The sequence below is a fragment of the Pelodiscus sinensis genome, chromosome 30 (genome assembly GCF_052426305.1).
Source record: "Pelodiscus sinensis isolate ZL-2025 chromosome 30, ASM5242630v1, whole genome shotgun sequence".
Taxonomy (NCBI): Eukaryota; Metazoa; Chordata; order Testudines; family Trionychidae; genus Pelodiscus; species Pelodiscus sinensis.
The window spans coordinates 2432247-2455000 of NC_143081.1; the positions used below are offsets into that span (position 1 = coordinate 2432247).

General features: G+C 54.9%; 2 protein-coding genes across 10 annotated transcripts in view; both read left to right on the forward strand.

Moving 5' to 3' along the window:
• LOC142821355 (basement membrane proteoglycan-like) overlaps positions 1–7853 on the forward strand; it is a 38516-nt gene extending 30663 nt beyond the window's left edge. For 3 of the 9 annotated variants that reach the window (XM_089774507.1, XM_089774512.1, XM_089774508.1), the window contains 6 exons: positions 485–805; positions 1605–1925; positions 2599–2919; positions 3838–4158; positions 6357–6461; positions 6690–7850. In XM_089774507.1, the coding sequence (XP_089630633.1) occupies positions 485–805; positions 1605–1925; positions 2599–2919; positions 3838–4158; positions 6357–6461; positions 6690–6784 (1484 nt within the window). In that variant the 3' untranslated portion in view covers positions 6785–7850. Of the gene's footprint in view, positions 1–484; positions 806–1604; positions 1926–2598; positions 2920–3837; positions 4159–6356; positions 6462–6689 lie in introns of all 9 variants that reach the window. The other 6 variants (XM_089774506.1, XM_089774505.1, XM_089774511.1 and 3 more) reach the window with 5 other exon arrangements.
• A 3830-nt stretch (positions 7854–11683) lies between these two features.
• LOC102452743 (uncharacterized) overlaps positions 11684–22754 on the forward strand; it is an 11982-nt gene continuing 911 nt past the window's right edge. Inside the window, exons 1-6 of the mRNA XM_075911790.2 lie at positions 11684–11832; positions 13366–13404; positions 15440–15739; positions 17181–17501; positions 17611–17712; positions 19687–22754. The exon at positions 19687–22754 is cut by the window's right edge and continues 911 nt beyond it. Of these exons, the coding sequence (XP_075767905.2) occupies positions 11724–11832; positions 13366–13404; positions 15440–15739; positions 17181–17501; positions 17611–17712; positions 19687–19715 (900 nt within the window). The 5' untranslated portion in view covers positions 11684–11723 and the 3' untranslated portion in view covers positions 19716–22754. The remainder of the gene's footprint in view (positions 11833–13365; positions 13405–15439; positions 15740–17180; positions 17502–17610; positions 17713–19686) is intronic.

The following is a 22754-nucleotide window of genomic DNA, read 5'->3' on the forward strand; positions in this document are numbered from 1 at the left end:
GCCACCCCATGTGGCCGGCAGCTTAGCACCTGCGTGGCTGCAGGTCAACATGCCCGTGGAATATGCTGGTTCGCACTCAGCCAAAGGAACGGTGAACACCGCCGTTCCACAGACAACATTGTCTCTCCCCAACATGGCTGTCCAGATACTAACGCTCTTCCCACATGGCAGCTCACAGAGTACGTGAGAAACGTGGCCGCCCAACTAGCAACAACGGACGGGCCGCCCAACTAAAAAAAACCCAGGAGTGGACAAAGGGGCAATCCATCTGGTCACCCAGGGAAAGCCAAGACCCTCCTCTTTTCGGCTCTGTAGAGTAACCCAATAACTATCTTTGGGGGGATGCATTTCTCTGTCTGGCTCCAACCGTGTCTCCACCGCCATGGCAGGATGGAAGCCATGCCCGTTCCATTCTCCAACTCGCATCTTCTCTTTCCTCCCTCTCCTGCCCGGGTGGCCCCTCACACGCTGCTGTTCTCTTCAGGACCCCCTGCAGAGCCGACATTGAGTGTAGACCCCCCGTCCAGAGAAGCAAATGAGGGGCACCCACTCGTCGTCACCTGCACGGCTCCCGGGCACACCGCGGAGCGGAGGTTCCACTTCTACCAGCACGGAGCAGAGATCGAGGCAGGGTCCGAGACCCACATCACAGAGCCCGACACCGAAGCTAGGAACGTCGCCGTGCTGAGCATCCCGCTGGCGGATACCAACAGCCCTGGGGAATACTCCTGCGGGTACGAAGAGAAGGACAGCGGGAGATGGATTCCCTCCACCAGGAGCCAGGCTGTGATGGTCACTTTGAAAGGTGAGGCTGCCGTAGGGACACACAACCAGCGATAGAAAACCGGAACACGTAGTATGGCCCGTACAGACACACACACACACGAACATACACACAGACACACACAGTTATGCATAGACACAGACACGCATGCCTACACACACAGAGAGACACACACATACACATGAGTTTTTACCTATTGTCAGTCAATTGGATTTCATGGGTTTCCATGACTGAAGTGGCTCTGTCTGCCCCACAGTTGTTCTAGAACCGGAATCTCTCCCATGGTTCCTCTGGCGTACGGGATTTCCCACTCATTCTCCCCATTATTACTCGTGGCCACCCCATGTGGACGGCAGTCTTCTACCTGCGTGGCTGCAGTTCAATATGCCTGTGGAATATGGCGGTTCACACTTCAGCCAAAGAAACGGTGAACACCGCCGTTCCAGAGATAACAGCGTTTCTGCCCCACATGGCTGCCCAGATACTAACGCACTTCCAATATGGCATCTCACAGGCTACGTGAGAAACGTGGGCGCCTGACTAGCAACAACGGATGGGCCGCCCAACTTAAAAAATCCCAGGAGTGGCCATGGGGGCAAAACCTCTGGTCATCCATGGAAAGCCAAGTCCCGCCTGTGTCCCACTCCGTAGGGTAACCCAGTAACCCTCTTTCGGGGGATGCATTTCTCTGTCCCGCTCCAACCGAGTCTTCACCGCCATGGCGGGATATAAGCCACGCCCGTCTCATTCTCCAATCCGCATCTTCTCTTTCCTCCCTCTCCTGCCCGGGTGGCCCCTCACACGCTGCTGTTCTCCTCAGGCCCCCCTGCAGAGCCGACGTTGAGTGTGGACCCCCCGTCCAGAGAGGCGAATGAAGGACACCCCCTCATCATCACCTGCACGGCTCCCGGGGACGCTGCAGAGCGAAGGTTCCACTTCTACCAGCAAGGAGCCGAGCTTGAGGCAGGAGCCAAGAAGCACATCATGGCGCCTGACACCCCACCTTGGAACGTCGCCGTGCTGAGCATCCCGCGGGCGGATGCCAACAGCTCTGGGGAATACTCCTGCGAGTACGAGGAGAAGGACAGCGGGAGATGGATTCCCTCCACCAGGAGTCTGGCTGTGATGGTCACCTTGAAAGGTGAGGCTGCTGTAGGGACACACAACGAGCAATAGAAAACACTTAGTATGGCCTGCATTGACACACACACGCAGAAGTATGCATACACTGAAACACTCATCTATGCACACAGACACACACAGACAAAGAGACTCAGAGACAAATACTGCCACACGCACACGTATGCATACGCATATATATACATGTGTGCACCCCATGTGGCCGGCAGCCTGGCACCTGCGTGGCTGTAGGTCAACATGCCCGTGGAATATGCTGGTTCGCACTCAGCCAAAGGAACGGTGAACACCGCCGTTCCACAGACAACATTGTCTCTCCCCAACATGGCTGTCCAGATACTAACGCTCTTCCCACATGGAAGCTCACGGAGTACGTGAGAAACGTGGCCGCCTGACTAGCAACAATGGACGGGCCGCCCAACTAAAAAGAAACCCAGGAGTGGACAAATGGGCAATCCATCTGGTCACCCAGGGAAATCTAAGTCCCGCCTCTTTTTGGCTCCGTAGATTAACCCAATAACTGTCTTTGGGGGGGATGCATTTCTCTGTCCCGCTCCAACCGTGTCTCCACTGCCATGGTGGGATGGAAGCCATGCCCATTCCATTCTCCAACTCGCAGCTTCTCTTTCCTCCCTCTCATGCCCGGGTGGCCCCTCACACGCTGCTGTTCTCCTCAGGACCCCCTGCAGAGCCGACGTTGAGTGTGGACCCCCCGTCCAGAGAAGCAAATGAGGGGCACCCACTCGTCTTCACGTGCACGGCTCCTGGGCACACCGCGGAGCGGAGGTTCCACTTCTACCAGCATGGAGCAGAGATCGAGGCAGGGTCTGAGACCCACATCACAGAGCCCGACACCCCACCTTGGAACGTCGCCGTGCTGAGCATCCCGCGGGCGGATACCAACAGCTCTGGGGAATACTCATGTGGGTACGAGGAGAAGGACAGCGGGAGATGGATTCCCTCCACCAGGAGCCAGGCTGTGATGGTTACCTTGAAAGGTGAGGCTGCCATAGGGTTACACAACCAGGTCTAGACACACGGAGCACTTAGTATGGCCTGGACAGACTGACACACACAGAGACACACAGAGACATACACACGTATGCATACACACATATATGCATACATACTCACACACAGAGAAACGTGAGGCTACCGTAGGAACACACAACCAGCCCTAGACACATAGAAAGCTGAGTGTGGCCTGGATGGACACACACAGGGACTCATACATACAGACACACACACACATGCATTTTTACCTATTGTCAGTCAATAGCATTTCATGGGTTTCCGTCACGGAAGAGGCTCTGTCTGCCCTATAGTTGTTCTGGAGCAGGAATCTCTCCCATGGTTCCTCTGGTGTACTGTATTTTCCAGCCATTCTCCCCAATATTATTCATGGCCACCCCACGTGGCCAGAAGCCTGGCTCTTGTGTGGCTGCAGTTTTACATGCCTGTGGAATATGGCGGCTCGCACTCAACCTAAGGAACGATGAACGCATCCTCTCCAGAGACAATAATGTCTCTGCCCAACATGGCTGCCCAGATACTAACACTCTTCCAATATGGCGGCTCAAAGGGTACATGTGAAACATGGCCGCCCAACTACCAACAACGGACGGGTCGCCCAACTGTAAAACCCAGGAGTCGCCAAGGAGGGAATCTATCTGGTCACCCAGGGAAAGCCAGTATCCACCTCTTTCCCGCTCCGTAGGGTAACCCAATAACCGTTTTGGGAGGATGCATTTCTCTGTCCCACTCCAACCATGTCTCCACTGCCATAGCGGGATGGAAGCTACGCACGTTCCATTCTCCAAATTCCCGTTCCATTCTTCACGCCCGTTCCATTCTTCATCTTCTCTTTCCTCCCTCTCTTGCCCGAGTGGCCCCTCACACGCTGCTGTTCTTCTCAGGCCCCCCTGCAGAGCCGACGTTGAGTGTGGATCCCCCATCCAGAGAGGCGAATGAAGGGCACCCCCTTGTCATCACCTGCACGGCACCCTGGGACGCTGCAGAGCGGAGGTTCCACTTCTACCAGCACGGATCCGAGATCAAGGCAGGGTCCAAGACCCACATCATGATGCCAGACACCCCACCTAGGAACGTCGCCGTGCTGAGCATCCCGCGGGCGGATTCCAACAGCTCTGGGGAATACTCCTGCGGGTACGAGGAGAAGGACAGCGGGAGATGGATTCCCTCCAACAGGAGCCAAGCTGTGATGGTTATCTTGAAAGGTGAGGCTGCCGTAGGGACACACAACCAGGTCTAGACAAATGGAACAGTTAGTATGGCCTGTACAGACAGACAGACAGACAGACAGACAGACACACACACACACACACACACACACACACACACAGAGCCCCCCTAAGCATTCAACTTGCAAGCACTATCATGCAGAAACTCTGGTGCCCATAGTGCGCATTATACAGTATAGCTGCTTGTTCCCCGGCCCATCCTCTCCTGCCCTAGTGCCCATTATAAAGTATAGTCGCCACTTCCCTACCCTACCCTCTGCTGCCCGTAATGCCCATTATACAATATATCCTCCCCATTCCCGCCCCGCCCTCTGCTGCCCCTAGTCCCCAGTTAGCAGACATTTCACTTCTACAAAAATGGGACCACGTTCGACACTAGTGCCTCAAGGCCTGAACTGATCATCCCCCAGGCTGGCCTTGACATGTCCGGGGAATTCACCTGTGGGTACGAGGAGATGGTGAACGGGCCTCCCCCAGGAGCCTGGCCGTGACTGTCACTGTGAAAGGTGAGTGTCCCAGAACGCCCACAAGAACCCCTGAATCACACCAGTGGCCCCTCTTCTCCTTCCAAAGAGATGCCCTGTTGAAAAGAGGATATTAACAACACTCAGGAATCCTACTGAAGTGCCCCCATGTAACGTTCCGGTGTTGGCATGTCCCTAGGGCTGTGTCATATTGTGGGTTTGCACATGGGCTCATAGCCAGCTGAATTGCTTCATAATTACTTACAGCCCCAAACCCGGGGTCTTGTACTACAAGGCACACCCAACCTGTCCTACAGAATCCTTGTCTTTGCCATGTTGGCCACCAAGAAGTCCAGCAGGCCATCGCCTTGCACCCGGAGTGATGAGCTGAATGGAAGACCAATGGAGTAACCTCCAGGGCCCTTTTTAGGACCATGTCTGCATGGAGGGAATCCCTTTAATCCTCCCAAATTGGTGTCCAGGGGTGAACACTTGAAACCAACCCCAACTTTTCTCCAGAAAGCTTGAATAGAAAAACGAAAATACAAGCTACAGTTCTGATTCCTGTCCCCTCCTCAAAGGCCTGCAGATCCTACCAATTTTCCAGGATATAGAAATTAACCAGTACAAGGTTAATAAAAGAAAAAGAATTTTTATTATTAAAACAATACCCCAGTTACAAGCTCGAGCTGGAATGGCTAGATGGTAAGAGCCACCAATTAATATAGTCATGGAGGATTCCTCCATGGGCGAAAACTTAGTTGCATTGAGATCAGATCCAAATTCCCAACTGAGAAAACAATAAAATCAGAAGGATTTATTTAAACTTTACCCTACTCACACATGATTAAGAGTCTTTTTTTTGGAGAGAGACAGGTCTTCTGTCTCCCTCCGTATCTAGAGAGCAAACCGTCTCAGAGAGAAAGGAGGGAAAACACCAAAGTTCCTTTCTTCCAATTTGAAATCCCTACCCTGTATTTCTATTGGCTGAGCTGATACCAAGACATAGTTAACCCCTTAATCCCCTGGCTGCTGACTAACCCTCATGGTTATGACAAATGGAGATTCCTCCCCCTCCCTAGGAAACCCATGCTAGTGCTTCCCCACCCGCCTAGGAAAATCATTTTCCTAATATGCAGTCTTGCCCTCCCTGATTTCAACTTGCCCATGAACAACTCAGTTCCTTTTTTAGGCAGCGGCCATGACTTACAGGTTTGTCTGAATGCTCCCAGCCAAGTTCCTCCAGTGTGGATTGGCACCACTTAATGTCCCCTGCCAACCAAGTGCTCTGATTCGCTCGACTGGTTCCACAACAGTTCCACCAGGTCTGTTGCTAATTTCCCAGGAACAACCCCATCAAACACAAAGGCTCATCCCCTCGCCCCCCAAAAAGGCATGTGACTCATGGAAACCCAATCGGCGCACCCTCAGCTGGCAAGAGAAACTTTGTTTTGTGCGCTCCCTGAACAAGATTGGGTGCCAACATAGAATGGTAATTGTGATGATGTTTTGCGCGGTCCTATCAAAATCCAATCACATCGCAGGCTGGCCCCGAAATGCATCGGGCAGGCAGAAAACCATCCCTTAAAGGGAAGGGCACCTGGGATTCTTTGCACCGGCCGGGGTGGAGTCGATCTAGTAGCTCCATATTCACTCTTCTTTCCCTACGATTCCTACCCATTAACTCCTCCCCTTCTGCCCTTTCCCCAGGTGTCACGTCGTTGCCCATCCCCCTGGTGGCGGGGGCTGCAGCTGGTGTGCTGGCTCTGGTTTTACTGCTACTCCTCCTCTGTCTCTGTGTGAGGAAAAGGAAAGGTGCGTGGGCACAGGAGAGAGGTGGATGGGAAGGGGGAATCTGCCATTCAGGATGAAAATTCAAGTCTCCGTATCAAGGAGATTCTGGGTAATTTGGTAGCTGTATGATGCTGGTGCAAAAGGGAGAGATGGTAGGAAGGGGAACGGGACCTACTATTTGGGATTCAGGTGCCTTAACGTGGGACAGGATCACTCCAAGAGACGTTATGTTGATTCCCTCCTTGGCAGGCTCCAGGTGGTCGATAAACAGAACCAAGAAGGACGGCTCCATTGGCAGTTACTCGCCGATACCCCTGGCATCAATGAACCCAGACACTTTTTAGCCTCTGCGGGAACCCACACCGCTCCTTCCCACCCTGCTGCCTTAGTTTTCCCTCAACGTGTCATAAGGTTAATGAAGAGCCATGAAGCTTACGACGCTGAGGTCTCCGTCTCACGAGTGGTCACGTGCCAGGTCTCCTGCCCACTTTGGGGTGAGCAGAGAACCCCTTGTGCCGAAAATGTCCCCAACCCAATGAAATAAGATTGCGTCTCTTTACTTGTCGCAGAGAGTCTGGGAGTGTTTGCGAGGAAGGAGGACGTTTCGATTCTCCTAACGTTTCAGCAGATCTCCCTCCTTTGCCATGAGGATTGAAGACGATGTGAATCACTGTAAATTCCCTGTCTCCTCTTTGGTATTAAACACCCCTCTAATCTCCTAAGGCAGGGTGGGGAATCTTTTTGGGGCTGGGGGGCCACGGAGCCGCAGAAAAATCAGTCAGGGTCACAGACTAGCAAGAAGCAGGGAATAAAACACCCTCGCTGATCTGACCACCAAATGAGAAGCAAGGAAAAAGACTCCCCCTTGCTCCCCTTAAACTCCAGCCCAATGGAGGTGGGGGAGGTGCTGAGGATCAGAGTTACCCCCAGGGTTGGATTAACTCTTCTGGCACCTGGGGCTAGTCCCATGAGGCTCTGCAAGAATGGGATGGAGATGGGGGTGGGGTCTGGATGGGAGGAGGGTGCAGAAGCAGGGTGGAGATGTGGGCGGGGTCTATGCAGAGCGGAGGGGAGTTTGGGAGCGCTTTCCTGCAGCACACAGAGCCGTTTCCTGCCCCCTAGCAGGGTCTACAGCTGTGGGGAGCTGAGGGGTCACTCATGCCACTGCGGGGTGGGAGGATGAGCCCCACGACTGTTACCAGATTTGCCCAATACTCTGGGGTGTGCTCATTTATTAGGGTTACACTGACGGGGCCGGAGGGAGGTTCACAATTCTATCCGATTGTAGTAAAAACTAAGTGTGCTTCTTCCCCTCCATTGCTTAAGCTCGAAACAGCACGTATCATTTTGCTGATTGCGCAGGCCTTAGTAGCTGCTAAACTTTCTGCAAGGGTATGTCTACACTACCCCGCTAGTTCGAACTAGGAGGGTAATGTAGGCATACCGCCTGTGCAAATGAAGCCCAGGATTTGAATTCCCAGGGCTTCATTTGCATAAGCCGGGCACCGCCATTTTTAAATCCCGGCTAGTTCGAACCATGGAATGAGGAAGCCTAATCCGAACTAGCTACTCCGTGCCGCATGTAGCCACGCGGCACGGGGTTCGAACTAGCCGGGATTTAAAAATGGCGGCGCCCGGCTTATGCAAATGAAGCCCTGGGAATTCAAATCCCGGGCTTCATTTGCAAGTGCGGTATGCCTCCATTACCCCGCTAGTTCGAACTAGCGGGGTAGTGTAGACATACCCAGAGGGAACTAAATAAACTTGCAGTAACCAATCACGTTGCGACACGCTAGCCAGAAGGAATGTGGAATCCATAAAAGTTTCAGCTCGGGCGCTGCCCGTGGTCAACCTTGCTTTGAGCACTGAGCTCCTCTGTCAACCTTGTTTGCAAACAATAAAATGGAGTTGGACCCAGCCAGAAAGCGTGACTGTCTTCTTGAGGCAAATTGGACTAGCCTCCAGGGGACGAAACTAGCAATTTATGCCAGACGGGTGCTGCGGGTGCTTCTTTGTGCTCTCCTATGGGGCTGAATTCTCCCTGCTGCCCATATCCCCTCCCACTGGAGCACCCCTGCAGGAACTAGGCTCCTCAGGATGGGGTTCTCCCCACCTTAGCACCACACAGACACTCACCCCCACTACCAGAGCACCCCTGGGGGGACTGGGCACTCAGCTCTCACACGCTGACCCCTCCTACGTCCCTGGACTCAGCACACTGGTTAACAGCAACGCCCCACTGCACCCCCATGTGCCTTTGGGCTCCGTGGGCAGAATTAAACAGCACTTTACGCTGCCATCCTCATAAACCCCCAGCTTCAGCACCTCCCGATCCCAACTCTCACCCCACAATCATTCCCGGGGAAACCACACGATGAGCAAACCCCACGAGATTTTGGTCACGCCAGGGATCTGCCGCTTGGGGACAAGAAGTATTGATGCAGAGAGAATGGAGAAGCCAAAACAACCCCGCCTGAGGAAGAGCAGACAAAAGAGAAAGGAAGAGACAGAAGCAACCAGCTTCACAATGAAGGTGATTTATTTCGGAGCAGTGAAAACAGTGACACTATTAAATCGAAATTGAAACCGATTACAAATGTTATAACAGTTTATATAGGGTAGGGTCTGGAGGGTCTTCTTAGAGAGGTAGTTAGCGATGAGCAGGGGGAGAGAGAAAGAGAGAGAGAGACCTCACCTATCGGTGGAGCTTGCCCGGATCGGGGTTCCCAAACGGTGATAGGAGCCGGGGGTCCGGAGGGCAGCAGACGAGCAGAGCAGAGCCCCCAGCACGATCAGACAGGAGATGAAGACGTCTCAGTGGAACGGATGTTGTTTAAATCCAGGTATCAGAACAATTTTTCTTGGGCAAGGGTAGGAGGTTTCATAGGGACAGGACAATCATTTGAAGAGAAACGGGCGAGACAACAGAGACTGATCACACCTGGCTATGGGGGATGTTCCTTGAACGAGCTCACAATGCAACTAGGCAGTTGCAGTATTTTGGCTGTCAATAGGCTCGTTAGTAGAATTGGTCTGATAATGACTAATTTGGGTGGGAACAGGCCTGGGTTCTTTAGCATCTGGAGCAGAGAATTCCCTTCAATGAGGTTCCTGCCTGGAAGAGCCGGTCTCCATCCTGTATGCTAATGAGATGTCCCTCCGTCCTAACTTCAATGCCGATGAGGCTGGGGGGTTCCTTAATTAGTCTATGGACCCGTTTTCATTTTCCATCTTTATCTATTCGGTCCGCCAAAGGGCTAAGCTGGCCCACAATGGAAGAGGGACCTACCCATTTCGATTCCAAAGTATGCTCTCTTTTACCCAGTTTGACATACGGGAGCATGTCTCCGGGCCCGGAGAGCCTGGAGTTACCAGCTTTTTGTTTACGGAGGGTATCGTTATCTTATTAATGGCCTCGTTAGCTCGGTATTGCAGGGTCAATTTGTCCTCTTGTAATGGTTTGAGCCATTGAAAATGATCATGCTGCTGTGTTGCTACAGCAGTTTCTCCTGATCCTAAACTTATCTGTGTGGGGTCTACCATCAGCCTCTTCGACTGTCCAAACAGGGTTGGAAACGGCTGTATGTTTGTTCTCCGATGGTTGCTACTACGGATAGCTGCCAGGATGAAAGGGAGCGTATCTGGTCTATTTTTGACAGTGTTGCTCACAACTTTCCTTAAGTTTTCCAGACCTTTCCACCGTGCTACCTCCCTCAGTCTCCTTAATGTTCCTTCCACTCCCTTGTGCGTGAATTGATGGGCAACATTAACCGACCCCCGCCCAGACCCCGCCCACACCTCCACCCCGCTCCCACACCCTCCTCCTGCACACACCCCGCCCACACGTCCACCCCGCTCCCACACCCTCCTCCTGCACACACCCCGCCCACACGTCCACCCCGCTCCCACACCCTCCTCCTGCGCACACCCTGCCCACACCTCCACCCCGCTCCCATGCCCTCCTCCTGCACACACCCCGCCCACACCTCCACCCTGCTCCCACACCCTCCTCCTGCACACACCCCGCCCACACCTCCACCCCGCTCCCATGCCCTCCTCCTGCGCACACCCCACCCACACCTCCACCCCGCTCCCATGCCCTCCTCCTGCACACACCCCGCCCACACCTCCACCCTGCTCCCACACTCTCCTCCTGCGCACACCCCACCCACACCTCCACCCCGCTCCCACAACCTCCTCCTGCACACACCCCGCCCACACCTCCACCCCGCTCCCACACCCTCCTCCTGCGCACACCCCGCCCACACCTCCACCCCGCTCCCACACTCTCCTCCTGCACACACCCCGCCCACACCTCCACCCCGCTCCCACACTCTCCTCCTGCACACACCCCGCCCAACGCAGCCACCTCACTCCCACACTCTCCTCCTGCCCAGAGCCTGCCCACACCTCCACCCCGCTCCCACACCCTCCTCCTGCTCACACCCCACCCAAACCTCCACCCTGCTCCCAAATCCTCCTCCTGCGCACACCCCACCCACACCTCCACCCTGCTCCCACACACTCCTCCTGCGCACACCCCGCCCACACCTCCACCCTGCTCCCACACCCTCCTCCTGCGCACACCCCGCCCACACCTCCACCCCACTCCCACACCCTCCTACTGCCCAGAGCCTGCCCACACCTCCTCCCCAAAGAGCAACACATTTTCCTGCTGCACACAGACCTGTTTCCTGCCCCCTAGCAGGGGCCTGCAGCTACTGGGAGCCAGCAGGGTCCCTCATGCCTCTGCGGGGCGGGGGAGCTGAGTCCTGCATCTCACAGTCCCCATCAAGGCAAGCCCCGAACCAAGGTTCCCCACCCCCGTCCCATAGTCCTTTTACCTCCCTTTCACCCTACACAGAACTAGTGGGGGCTGGAATGACCTCAAGAGCCATGAAATCCAGCCCCTGCCTGAGATGGGGCCTTGTAGACCTACCCCTGCCCCCCACTCCTGCACCCTCCCTCCCTCCAACACCTCAGCAGGTGTCTCTCTAAGATGGGCCTTAGGGACCTCCAGGCACAGGCCTTCCACGACCTCGCTTCAGTGCCGATACCCGAGCATAACCACCCCGCAGATGTTTTCCCCTCCCATCTGCCCTCAGGCTGCCAGCTTGGCCGGGGCTGTGACTCAGTTTCCCCACGCAGCGGAGGAGGCCTTTGCAGTGGATCACGTCTTGCTGAGCTGAGCTGCATTTGCAAGGCGCCGGAAGAGAGGGGGGCAGAGAAACATCCTGAGCGGGTGGCCAGTGTGTGGTTAGATTTCACAAGTGCCCAGATGGGATGACGCGACGCCTCGCGCCTGGTGTGGAGGCTGAGAGGCATGTCCACACCACCCAGCTCCCAGTTCAGAGTGACCGGCTCAGCATGGCGCGGACTCTACTTCTGCTGGGTAAGCGCCCCCCTCCACCTGTGTCCTTCCTTGCTCGCTTCTACCTCTCCTCCGGCCCTCCTGGCCGGCCGGCTCCCCTCCTTCCTTCAGCCTTTCTCACTCCCCCCGCCATTGGCTCTCTCTTTCTAGTGTGTTTCTTGCTTGCTTGCCTCTGTTATCGCGGTCTGGTTCTTCCGCTGCTCTCTCTTGAGCGGTCTCGTATCTTTCCTGCTGGCTTGCTGGCTTTCTCCTCCTCCCCCCGGCTTTTCTCTGCTTAGCGTCTCTCTGGTTTCAGTCTCTGCCTTGCTTTGCACTTCCTTTCAAGGGCGTCTCCTACTAGTTAGTGCTTCTGCTTCTCCATGCTGCGCCCTTGGTTTTCTGAGGATCCCAGAACCCCAGCATGGGCTAAGACCTTGGGAGGCACCGAGTGCAGCCCCCTGCCCAAAACAGGAACAACCCCAACTCAACCATCCCAGCCAGGGCTTGGTCAAGCCAGGACTTTAACACCTTGAGGGATGGAGATTCCACCCCCTCCCTCGGGAACCCAGCCCAGCGCTTCCCCACCTGCCTAGGGAAATCGTTTTTTCTAATCTCCACCCTAACCTCCCGCACTGCGATTTGAGCCCATCGCTCCTTGTTCTGGCATCCGCCCCCACTGAGACCAGCCTCTCGCCAGCCTCTTGGGAACCCCCTGCAGGAAGTTGAAGGCTGCTCTCAAATCCCCCTTCGCTCTTCTCTTCTGCAGACTAAACAGACCCAACTCCCTCAGCCTCTGCTCATAGGGCATGTGCTCCAACCCCCGAATCATTTTGGTTGCCGTCCGCTGGCCCCTCTCCAATGTGCCTACATCCTTTCTGTAGTGGGGGGCCCAGAACTGGACACAATATTCCACATGTGGCCTCACTAGAGTCGAATAAAGGGGAATAATCACTTCCCTAGATCTGCTGGCCATGCTCCTCCTAATGCCCCCCAATATGTCACTAGGATTCTTGTCTACAAGAGCATCCTGTTTGCTCATATCCAGCTTCTCCTCCACTGTAACCCCCAGGTCCTTTTCTGCAGAACGGCTGCTTAGCCCGTCGGTCCCCAGCCTGTAACAATGTTTGGGATTCTTCCGGCCCAAGGACAGGACTCTGCACTTGTCCTTGTTGAACTTGTTTTTCTCCTTTTCCTTTTTCCTTTTTTTTCTTTCCAGATCATTCTACTGTTTTGCTTTCTCTTTCTTTTCTTCCTGGCTTGTTTTCTGGCTGTCTGTCTCTCTCTCTGGCAGTCTTTCCTTCTGTGTCCTCTCTCTGCCTTTTCTTTCTTTCTTTCTTTCTTTCTTTCTTTCTTTCTTTCTTTCTTTCTTTCTTTCTTTCTTTCTTTCTTTCTTTCTTTCTTTCTTTCTTTCTTTCTTTCTTTCTTTCTTTCACACCTGAGCTGCACTATCCCATAGTCCACGCCCCCTCTCCCCTCTCTCCCCACCTTTTTCCTCGCATCCCTAACTCCCAGCATACTTGTCCTCCCCTTCCTCCCAGCCCAGAACCATCACTCTTCCTCTCTTTTCTCTTTCAGCCACTCTTCAGCTTCTGCCCCAGCTGGTGCTCCTTCAAGGTAACGTGGACTTCTGAGCCAGCTACAATAATTCATTTTGGGGTGGGAAAGTCTCTGGAGAAGGATTTCTCAGGGCTTATGCTCTGGGGCTTGGGATCTTGGGGGGGGGGGATCTGTGGGGGGAAACCCATCCATTTCCCCCATGCGAAGACCAATCTCTCTTCATCCAGCCCAGTGGCCATTCCAGCACCAGCTCAGAGTCACCCTCTGAAACGTTACTGGATTTTGAGGGGAGCAGCCAGATCACTGCTGTACCCAAGGGGGGGAGTAAGTTGGTGCAAAGGGGGCCATGGGAGGTGTCAAACAAGCACTTACTTTCTACTGATTGTGTATCTGCTCTTCATATACCTGTATAATGTCTGTGTGTGGAGGTAGGAATATGTACTCTGTGTTAATACTGGACGCTTCTCTGTCTGTGGTTGAGCAATAGGCAGGGAATGTTCACCCTATGGGCATGCTAGTTAGCAAGGTTCCAGGGACAATCGGTCTCTTAAGTACCAGAAACCCACCTGAGAAGGAATCTAGGTGCCCGGCCACTGACCATGTGACTGTCACCAGCTTAGAAAAGACCAGGAAGGATGTATAAATATACCATGTGGCCGACTCCATCTTGGTCCTCAGCTCATCTCTTCATCCCAGAAGCAGTTTGCAGGGATCAATGAGCCGGAAAGACCTGTGGACCCATCCTGACATAGGATGTGCACCAAGGGCTGTTAAGCCAGCAATCATAGCATCTCTGCTAGAGCCTGCATCGAGAACTGGGAGATTCAATGCATGTAATGTAGGATCCTTTAACAACCTCACTGTCGTGATTTTCTTTCTTTTATTAATAAACTTTTAGATTGTAGATGCTAAAGGATTGGCTCAGGGTATGTCTACACTACCCCGCTAGTTCGAACTAGCGGGGTAATGTATGCATACCGCACTTGCTAATGAAGCCCGGGATTTGAATTTCCCGGGCTTCATTAGCATAAGCGGGGAGCCGCCATTTTTAAATCCCCGCTGCTTCGAACCCCGTGTAGCGCGGCTACACGGGGCTCGAACTAGGTAGTTCGGACTAGGGTCCTATTCCGAACTACCGGTACTCCTCGTGAAACGAGGTGTACCGGTAGTTCGGAATAGGCACCCTAGTCCGAACTACCTAGTTCGAGCCCCGTGTAGCCGCGCTACACGGGGTTCGAAGCAGCGGGGATTTAAAAATGGCGGCTCCCCGCTTATGCTAATGAAGCCCGGGAAATTCAAATCCCGGGCTTCATTAGCAAGTGCGGTATGCATACATTACCCCGCTAGTTCGAACTAGCGGGGTAGTGTAGACATACCCTCAGTGTGGTTTGCGGGTAAGGTCCAGAGTGTAAATTGATCTGGATCTGTGGCTGGTTTCTTAGGACTGGACAGAACTTGTTCGGAGTAGGTGAGATTGGGTTCTAAAACCCCTCACTTGAGTGTTAGACCTGGGGCTGTTTGGGGCCCGGAGAGAGCTGGGGTGTCAAAGGGTTTTGCTTGTGAGGCTTCTGGCTGGCCATGCTGGCAGCTGAAGCGCTCTGTGTGACTGGTTTGTGGCCTATTTGGGAAGGTTTCCAGTCTGGGGGCTGTAAGGAGCCCCAAGATTGAGCAATTCGCCCTGAGCGGACGCCCTCAGCTGTGCCCAGTCCCGGCCCGGTCTGTCACACCCTCCGATCCCATGGTTGAATCAAATTGGTGGATTCTTTGCCCAGGGAGTCTGGAGGCTGCATGGGCGCATTGCTGCCCCCTAGTGGGAGGTGAGGGATAGGGTGTGCTTTGGGGGGCATCTTCCCCCGAGGCCTTGTGTTTAGGAGCATATTGACGCAGAACATCTGGCTCCTTCCCCATCTCCATTCCCACCTTCTATGGACCTTGCCCCACCATTCTGTACCCCTCTGCTCCAGGGGGGTGGGTCTTAAGTCTCCAATTGGGCCTGTCGGTAGCCAAATCTGGGGCAGCCAGGGGCTCCTCTCCTGGCTGCCACTTCTGCCTTCCTTCCCAGCTGGTGCCCATGGACGTTTTCCTTCCCCAGGTGTCCCTGTGGCCCCATCCTTGTCTCTGCAGCCCCAGAAGCCGGAGTACCTCCCCGGAGACACTGTGGAGATGACATGCACCGCTCCCCCTTCGGTGGCTGGAATCCAAGGCTTCCAATTCAACAACGATATTGGGAAGTCTATCTCAGTCACCACGTCTTCCACGAGAATCGAGATCTACAACACGAGCCTCATGGGATCTCAGGATGGGGGGTTGTACTATTGCAGATACTGGGTGATTGAAGCTGATTCTGTGATCAAGTCCAACTGGAGCAATAAGATCCCTATCAGAGTGAGAGGTGAGCTCGGTGAACCCTTGCAAGGCACGTAAACACATAGGCGGACAAAAATATGAGAAGGAAGGAGCCAGCAACACAGTCCCCCAAATGCCATTTAGATCCTAACGATGGCTGCCCCACACGGCTGATTTCTCGGTCAATACAGCCACCCAATACAGTAGACCAACTGCCAGGATCATGGCTACTCCATTATGAACACACCCACCAGCGAGGTCACCCAACAGCCAGCTCTTGTGACCCACCATGCCTACACAATGGCCAATAATATGACATTCAACGTTCAACATGTCTACCTAGTGGCCGCCGGCCGCCAACATGTCGCTCAATTTGTCTGCTTATAACACTCCATGTGCCTACCCAATGACCAACAACATGACACTGAATGTGCCTACTCATTGGCCAACATCATGGCACTCAACTTGCCTATTTGTTGGCGAACAATATGACATTCAACATGCCCACACAATGGCCAACATCATGGCACTCAATGTGCCTACTAGTTGGCCAACAACATGACACTGAACATGTATAATCATTGGCCAACAACATGACACTCAGTATGCCCACACTATGGCCAACAATATGCTTACACAACTGCATGGCATTCATCATGCCTACAGCATGGTCAACAACACAGTACTCATGCTTAGACAATGGCCAACAACATGATCCTTAGTATAATATATGGAGATATGCAATCTCACAGAGCAGGAAGGGACCTTGAGAGGTCATTGAGTCCAGTCGCCCAACTCTCACAGCAGGACTAAGTACTATCCCCGACAGATTTGCCCGAGATCCCTAAATGGCCTCAAGGATTGAGCTCAGAGCCCTGGGTTTAGCAAGCCAATGCTCAAGACACTGAGCTATCCCTCCACTTTACCCTACGACATGGTAGCCTTACCTAATGGCAAATTAGGTACTCAATGTGCCTACACCATAGCCAAAAACACGGCACTCAATGTGCCTACCCAAAGGCCAACAACATGGTACTCAATGTGCCTACACCATAGCCAAAAACATGGCACTCAATGTGCCTACCCAAAGGCCAACAACATGGTACTCAATGTGCCTACACCATAGCCAAAAACAGGGCACTCAATGTGCCTACCCAAAGGCCAACAACATGCTACTCAGTTGCTCAAAACTTGGTACCCCATATCCCAACTAGTCTGACAACAACATGGTGAAGCAGAATCTGGACCCTGGTCCCATCCCGTCCCCGAGAAGAACTGGGTGTCTCCACTCCTAGAAACAGGTTGCCCAATGTGGAAATTAATGTCTAGCAACACTTGCCTAGTAGCAAGCTTAGAGTCTCACTTGCAGCTACACAAAAGTCCTCATGTAGGAAGGCCTGAGGTATAAGCTGAAACTTTATCCGTGTTGAGTTTGGGGCACCTCTCTGCTTTCTCTCCATCTCCTCCCCCTCCTGACTCATGCTCAGATTACCCTCCCTGGCCGGTGCTGACTGTGGATCCTCCATCTGGAGTGGTGAGAGACGGGCTCCCGCTGATTATCACCTGCACGGCCCCGGCCAATCCTAGAGAACGGCGGTTTCACTTCTATAAGGACGGAGGCAATTTCTCCCTTGAGGACATGGGGCTGGAGGGCAACGCAGCAGAGATGAGGGCCAGATCTCGGAATTTCCGCATCCCACAGGCTGGTCCCGACAGCACCGGGGAATTCGCCTGCGCGTACGAAGAGAACATGAACGGGAGGTGGCTTCTGTCCTTCAAGAGCTTGGCTATCAATGTGACCATGACAGGTGACCGAACACACACACACACATACACACAGAGCAGGGCTACTCCCCTCCAGCAGGGGGCAGCAGAGATACCAGGCTGCTATTTTGTATCGATTTTGTCTTTTTACAGAGCGCAGCAATTTCTGGGTCGGGCAGCTGGCTTTGTGTGGACTCTTCTTCGCCACGAACGGCCTCCTCTTCCTCCTCTTCCACCTCTACATGATGAGGGAAGGTAATTGCCTCATTCTGGAGTAGAGGCACATTTCCCTCTCCTCCCTTCCTCAGTTTCCCCAGAACGTTGGAGGAGCCCTGATATTTCTCTGCCCAAGTCTCCCCTGGGAAAAAGGCTAGTGCTGGAAGTAACTCTGAGATGCCTACCAGCTCCGTAGCTTCCCCTAAAATCCCTCTGTCCCACCTGCTGAAATGCAGCTGTCTCTGGGGAGGCGCAGCCAGGTAATTGCCACCCAGTCATACTGCCGAGGCATCTGCCAGACTGAAAGGCAACTCTTTTGTGGGTGGGGAGTGGCAACCACAGTCCAGCACCCCCTGCTGGGTGCCCGTCCCACTCCCTGCAGCCCAGCGTCCCCTGCTGGGTCTCCACCCCAATCCATGCAGCCAAGTGCCCCCTGCTGGATCTCCACCCCTCTCTCTGCAGCCCAGAGCCCCCTGCTGTGTCTCCGCCTCACTCCCTGCAGCCCAGCGCCCCCTGCTGGGTCCCTGTCCCACTCCCTGCAGCCCACAGCCCCCTGCTGTGTCTCCGCCTCACTCCCTGCAGCCCAGCACCCCCTGCTGGGTCCCCGTCCCACTCCCTGCAGCCCAGCACCCCCTGCTGGGTCCCCGTCCCACTCCCTGCAGCCCAGAGCCCCCTGCTGGGTCCCCGTCCCACTCCCTGCAGCCCAGTACCCCCTGCTGGGTCCCCGTCCCACTCCCTGCAGCCCAGAGCCCCCTGCTGGGTCCCCGTCCCACTCCCTGCAGCCCAGCACCCCCTGCTGGGTCCCCGTCCCACTCCCTGCAGCCCAGAGCCCCCTGCTGTGTCTCCACCCCACTCCCTGCAGCCCAGAGCCCCCTGCTGGGTCCCCGTCCCACTCCCTGCAGCCCAGAGCCCCCTGCTGGGTCCCTGTCCCACTCCCTGCAGCCCAGAGCCCCCTGCTGTGTCTCCGCCCCACTCCCTGCAGCCCAGAGCCCCCTGCTGGGTCCCCGTCCCACTCCCTGCAGCCCAGAGCCCCCTGCTGGGTCCCTGTCCCACTCCCTGCAGCCCAGAGCCCCCTGCTGTGTCTCCGCCCCACTCCCTGCAGCCCAGAGCCCCCTGCTGGGTCCCCGTCCCACTCCCTGCAGCCCAGAGCCCCCTGCTGGGTCCCTGTCCCACTCCCTGCAGCCCAGAGCCCCCTGCTGTGTCTCCGCCCCACTCCCTGCAGCCCAGAGCCCCCTGCTGGGTCCCCGTCCCACTCCCTGCAGCCCAGTACCCCCTGCTGGGTCCCCGTCCCACTCCCTGCAGCCCAGAGCCCCCTGCTGGGTCCCCGTCCCACTCCCTGCAGCCCAGAGCCCCCTGCTGGGTCCCTGTCCCACTCCCTGCAGCCCAGAGCCCCCTGCTGTGTCTCCGCCCCACTCCCTGCAGCCCAGAGCCCCCTGCTGGGTCCCCGTCCCACTCCCTGCAGCCCAGAGCCCCCTGCTGGGTCCCTGTCCCACTCCCTGCAGCCCAGAGCCCCCTGCTGTGTCTCCGCCCCACTCCCTGCAGCCCAGAGCCCCCTGCTGGGTCCCCGTCCCACTCCCTGCAGCCCAGAGCCCCCTGCTGGGTCCCTGTCCCACTCCCTGCAGCCCAGAGCCCCCTGCTGTGTCTCCGCCCCACTCCCTGCAGCCCAGAGCCCCCTGCTGGGTCCCCGTCCCACTCCCTGCAGCCCAGAGCCCCCTGCTGGGTCCCTGTCCCACTCCCTGCAGCCCAGAGCCCCCTGCTGTGTCTCCGCCCCACTCCCTGCAGCCCAGTACCCACTGCTGGGTCCCCGTCCCACTCCCTGCAGCCCAGTACCCACTGCTGTGTCTCCGCCCCACTCCCTGCAGCCCAGTACCCCCTGCTGGGTTCCCTCCCGACTCCCTGCAGCCCAGCTTCCCCTGCTGACCCTCCCATTCCCTGTGGCCCAGCGCCCCCTGCTGGGTCCCCTTCCCCAATGTGGCTGTTTTTGCGGCCGTCCTCACGTGCTTCCCTCTACAGGTCGCAAGCCCACACAGGGCTCGGCTTGAGGCCAAGGGGAGTATTGCTCAGTCCCATTTCAGTTGGTCGCCGATCAGCCCAGACAGTCTGGCCCCGCCACGGCGAGCGAGGCCTCCAGCCCCACGCTCCTACCCCGCTGAGACGACGAATACGAGAAACAGATGTGAAGGCTCATCTCCTGACGGGGCGTGTTGAAAGAAAGAAAGAAAGAAAGAAAGAAAGAAAGAAAGAAAGAAAGAAAGAAAGAAAGAAAGAAAGAAAGAAAGAAAGAAAGAAAGAAATTTCATTCGCATTCACCCTGAGGTCTTTCCTTCTCTATGTATATTCCAGGCTGCGTGTTTCCCTGTAAATGGCCCCTCTCCAGCTTTTCATGACACCCCGCTGGCCTCTTGAGTTTGGGTTCCTTCACTGTGGTTACTTTCTCCTCCCCACGCTGTGTGTCATGGGTCCCGCATTGCTGCCGCAAACAGGGCGATTCCCCTTCGAACCACAAGTGGCAACTCCTTCCGCTGTGGCACTAGGCTGAGGTTGGTGGTTCCCACCAATCGCCGAGCTGCTTCCCGGAGCGGAGAACAGCCCCTTGGCCGTGACGCTGGAGGATCAGAGAGACAGCGACAGTGGTCGGGGGCCTGTTACTGCCTCAGAGGTATTATCATCTGCGTCTGATACACAGCGCACAGTTAACCGGTGGAACTCCTTGCCAGAGGATGTTGTGAAGACCAGCACTTTAACAGGGTTTATAAAAGAGCTAGATAGATTCACGTCCGGTGGGACATACATGGGGCAGCTGGCATTTCTGTGGCCTCTTAGGTCCATACCCTGAGCTGAAAGGGGGTCTAGTGGTTAGAACAGAGGGGGGGTCTTACATTATCTACACAGCTCTGGAAGGGAAGTGATGTCTAATGGTTAGATCATGCTCAGGGACATGTGCCGAGGCTTCCCAAACAGAGCTGGGTTTATCGCCCAGTGGGAGCTCCCCAAGGGAGGGGTCAGGAGAGGGGGAAACCTTTGCTCTGAGAGTCCACTCAGCTTTCTTCCCACCAAGGAGTGATGCAGTGGGGAAACTGAGGCACGGGTTGACTTCAGAACCAATGCTGGTGAGAGGAGCCATTGCAGAAGGCACCTTGTCACAGCTGTGGTGCGGGGGTGGGAGTGTGTGCAGCAGACGATGTGTGGCTGGATTTCGTGAGCACAAAGCCCTACTGGGCTGCTCAGAGGGGAAGGGCTGGTCGGTCTAATGGGTGGAGACGAGGCTGGTGGCTGAGGGGAGAACTCAGGCCTCAGCCCAGAGGAAGCCACTTAGCAGAACGCTAAGTGCTGGTCCCACTAGCCCAGTGTCCTGTCTGAGACAGCGGCCAACGCCCAGCGCTCCAGAGGGAGGGAACCGGACAGGGAATGATCAAGCGATCTCTCTCCTGCCATCCACCTCCGCCCTCTGACACACAGAGGCCAGGGACCCCATTCCTTACCCGTCCTGGCTAATAGCCATTGACGGACCTAACCTCTCTGAATGTATCTAGTTCTCTTTTAAACCCTGTTATAGTCCAAGCCTTCCCAACCTCCTCCGGCGAGGAGTTCCACAGCTTGACTGTGTGCCGTGTGAAGAAGAACTTCCTTTTCTTTGTTTTAAAACTGTTTCCCATTCATTTCATTGGGTGGCCCCTACTGTGTATATTCTGAGAACGAGTAAATCACTTCTCCTTAGTCACTTTCTCCACACCACTCACGATTTTATAGACCTCCATCCTATCTTCCCTTAATCTCCTCTTTTCCAAGCTGATAGAGATCCCACAACCCCCCTGGGCAATTTATTCCTGTGTTTCATCACCCTGACAGGCAGGAAGTTTTTCCTAATGTCCAACCTAAACCTCCCTTGCTGCAGTTTAAGCCCATTGCTTCTTGTCCTGTCCTCAGAGGCCAAGGAGAACAATTTTCCTCCCTCTTCCCTGTGACACCCTTTTAGATACTTGACAACGGCTCTCATGTTCCCTCTCCGTCTTCTCCTTTCCAAACGAAACAAGCCCAATTCTTTCAGTCTAACCTCCTAGTTTATGTTCTCTAGACCTTTCATCATCCTTCTTGCTCTTCTCTGGACCTTCTCCAATTCCTCCACATTTTTCCTGAAATGTGATGCCCAGAATTAGACCCAGCTGAGGCCTAATTGGTGCAGAGTAGAGCGGAAGAACGACTCCTTGTGTCTTCCTCAAAACACTCCTGTGAACGCTGCCCAGAATCTATTTTGCTTTTCTTGCAACAGCGTCACGCGGTTGACTCCTACTTAGCTTATGAGCCTCTCTGACCCCTAGATCTGTTTCTCTAGGTCTCCTTCCTAGAGAGTCGCTTCCTCTTCTGTGTGTGTGACTCAGATTGGTCCTTCCTAAGTGGAGCACTTTGCATCTCTCCTTCTCACACTTCATTCTGGTGCCCTCCGACCGTTTCGCCAGTTTGTCCAGATCATGTTGAATTAGGACCCGTCCTCCAAAGCACTCGCAACCCCTCCTAGCTTGGGAGCATCGGCAAACGTTAGAAGCGTCCTGTGTATGCCGATATCGAAATCGTTGAGGACGATCTTGAACAGAACCGGTCCCACCACAGACCCCTGTGGATCTCGACTTGTTCTGCCCTTCCAGCAGGACTGGCCAGTGACAATCTACCACCCATCCCGAAATACCATCCCTCACTCACACAGACCTCTGGGTTGTGGCTTTGTGGGTGGAGTGTCCCCATGCCTGGCGCCCCCTTGTGGTCAGAGGTTTTCTTGCAAGACTCTTCTTCCCCCTCATTTCTCCGCACCCCTGCCCTCAGCCATAACCCTAACCCATCCCTCTCTCTCTAACTGGGCAGGTCTCTTACCCTGCCATGACTCAGTTTCCCCTCTGGCAAACAAGCCCTCTCAGGGCAGCCCCAAAGAGCAAACCCTGTTGCAAAGCACCTGTCGGCCACTGAGAAAAATCGAGGTTTACAGGATCGTGCGTAAAAGGAAGTTTTTTCCCCGACAAATGGCCCGGTCTACACAGGGTGTTTTAAAGGCAGAACCTATTCCGCAAACAGGATCGGCAGACGATATG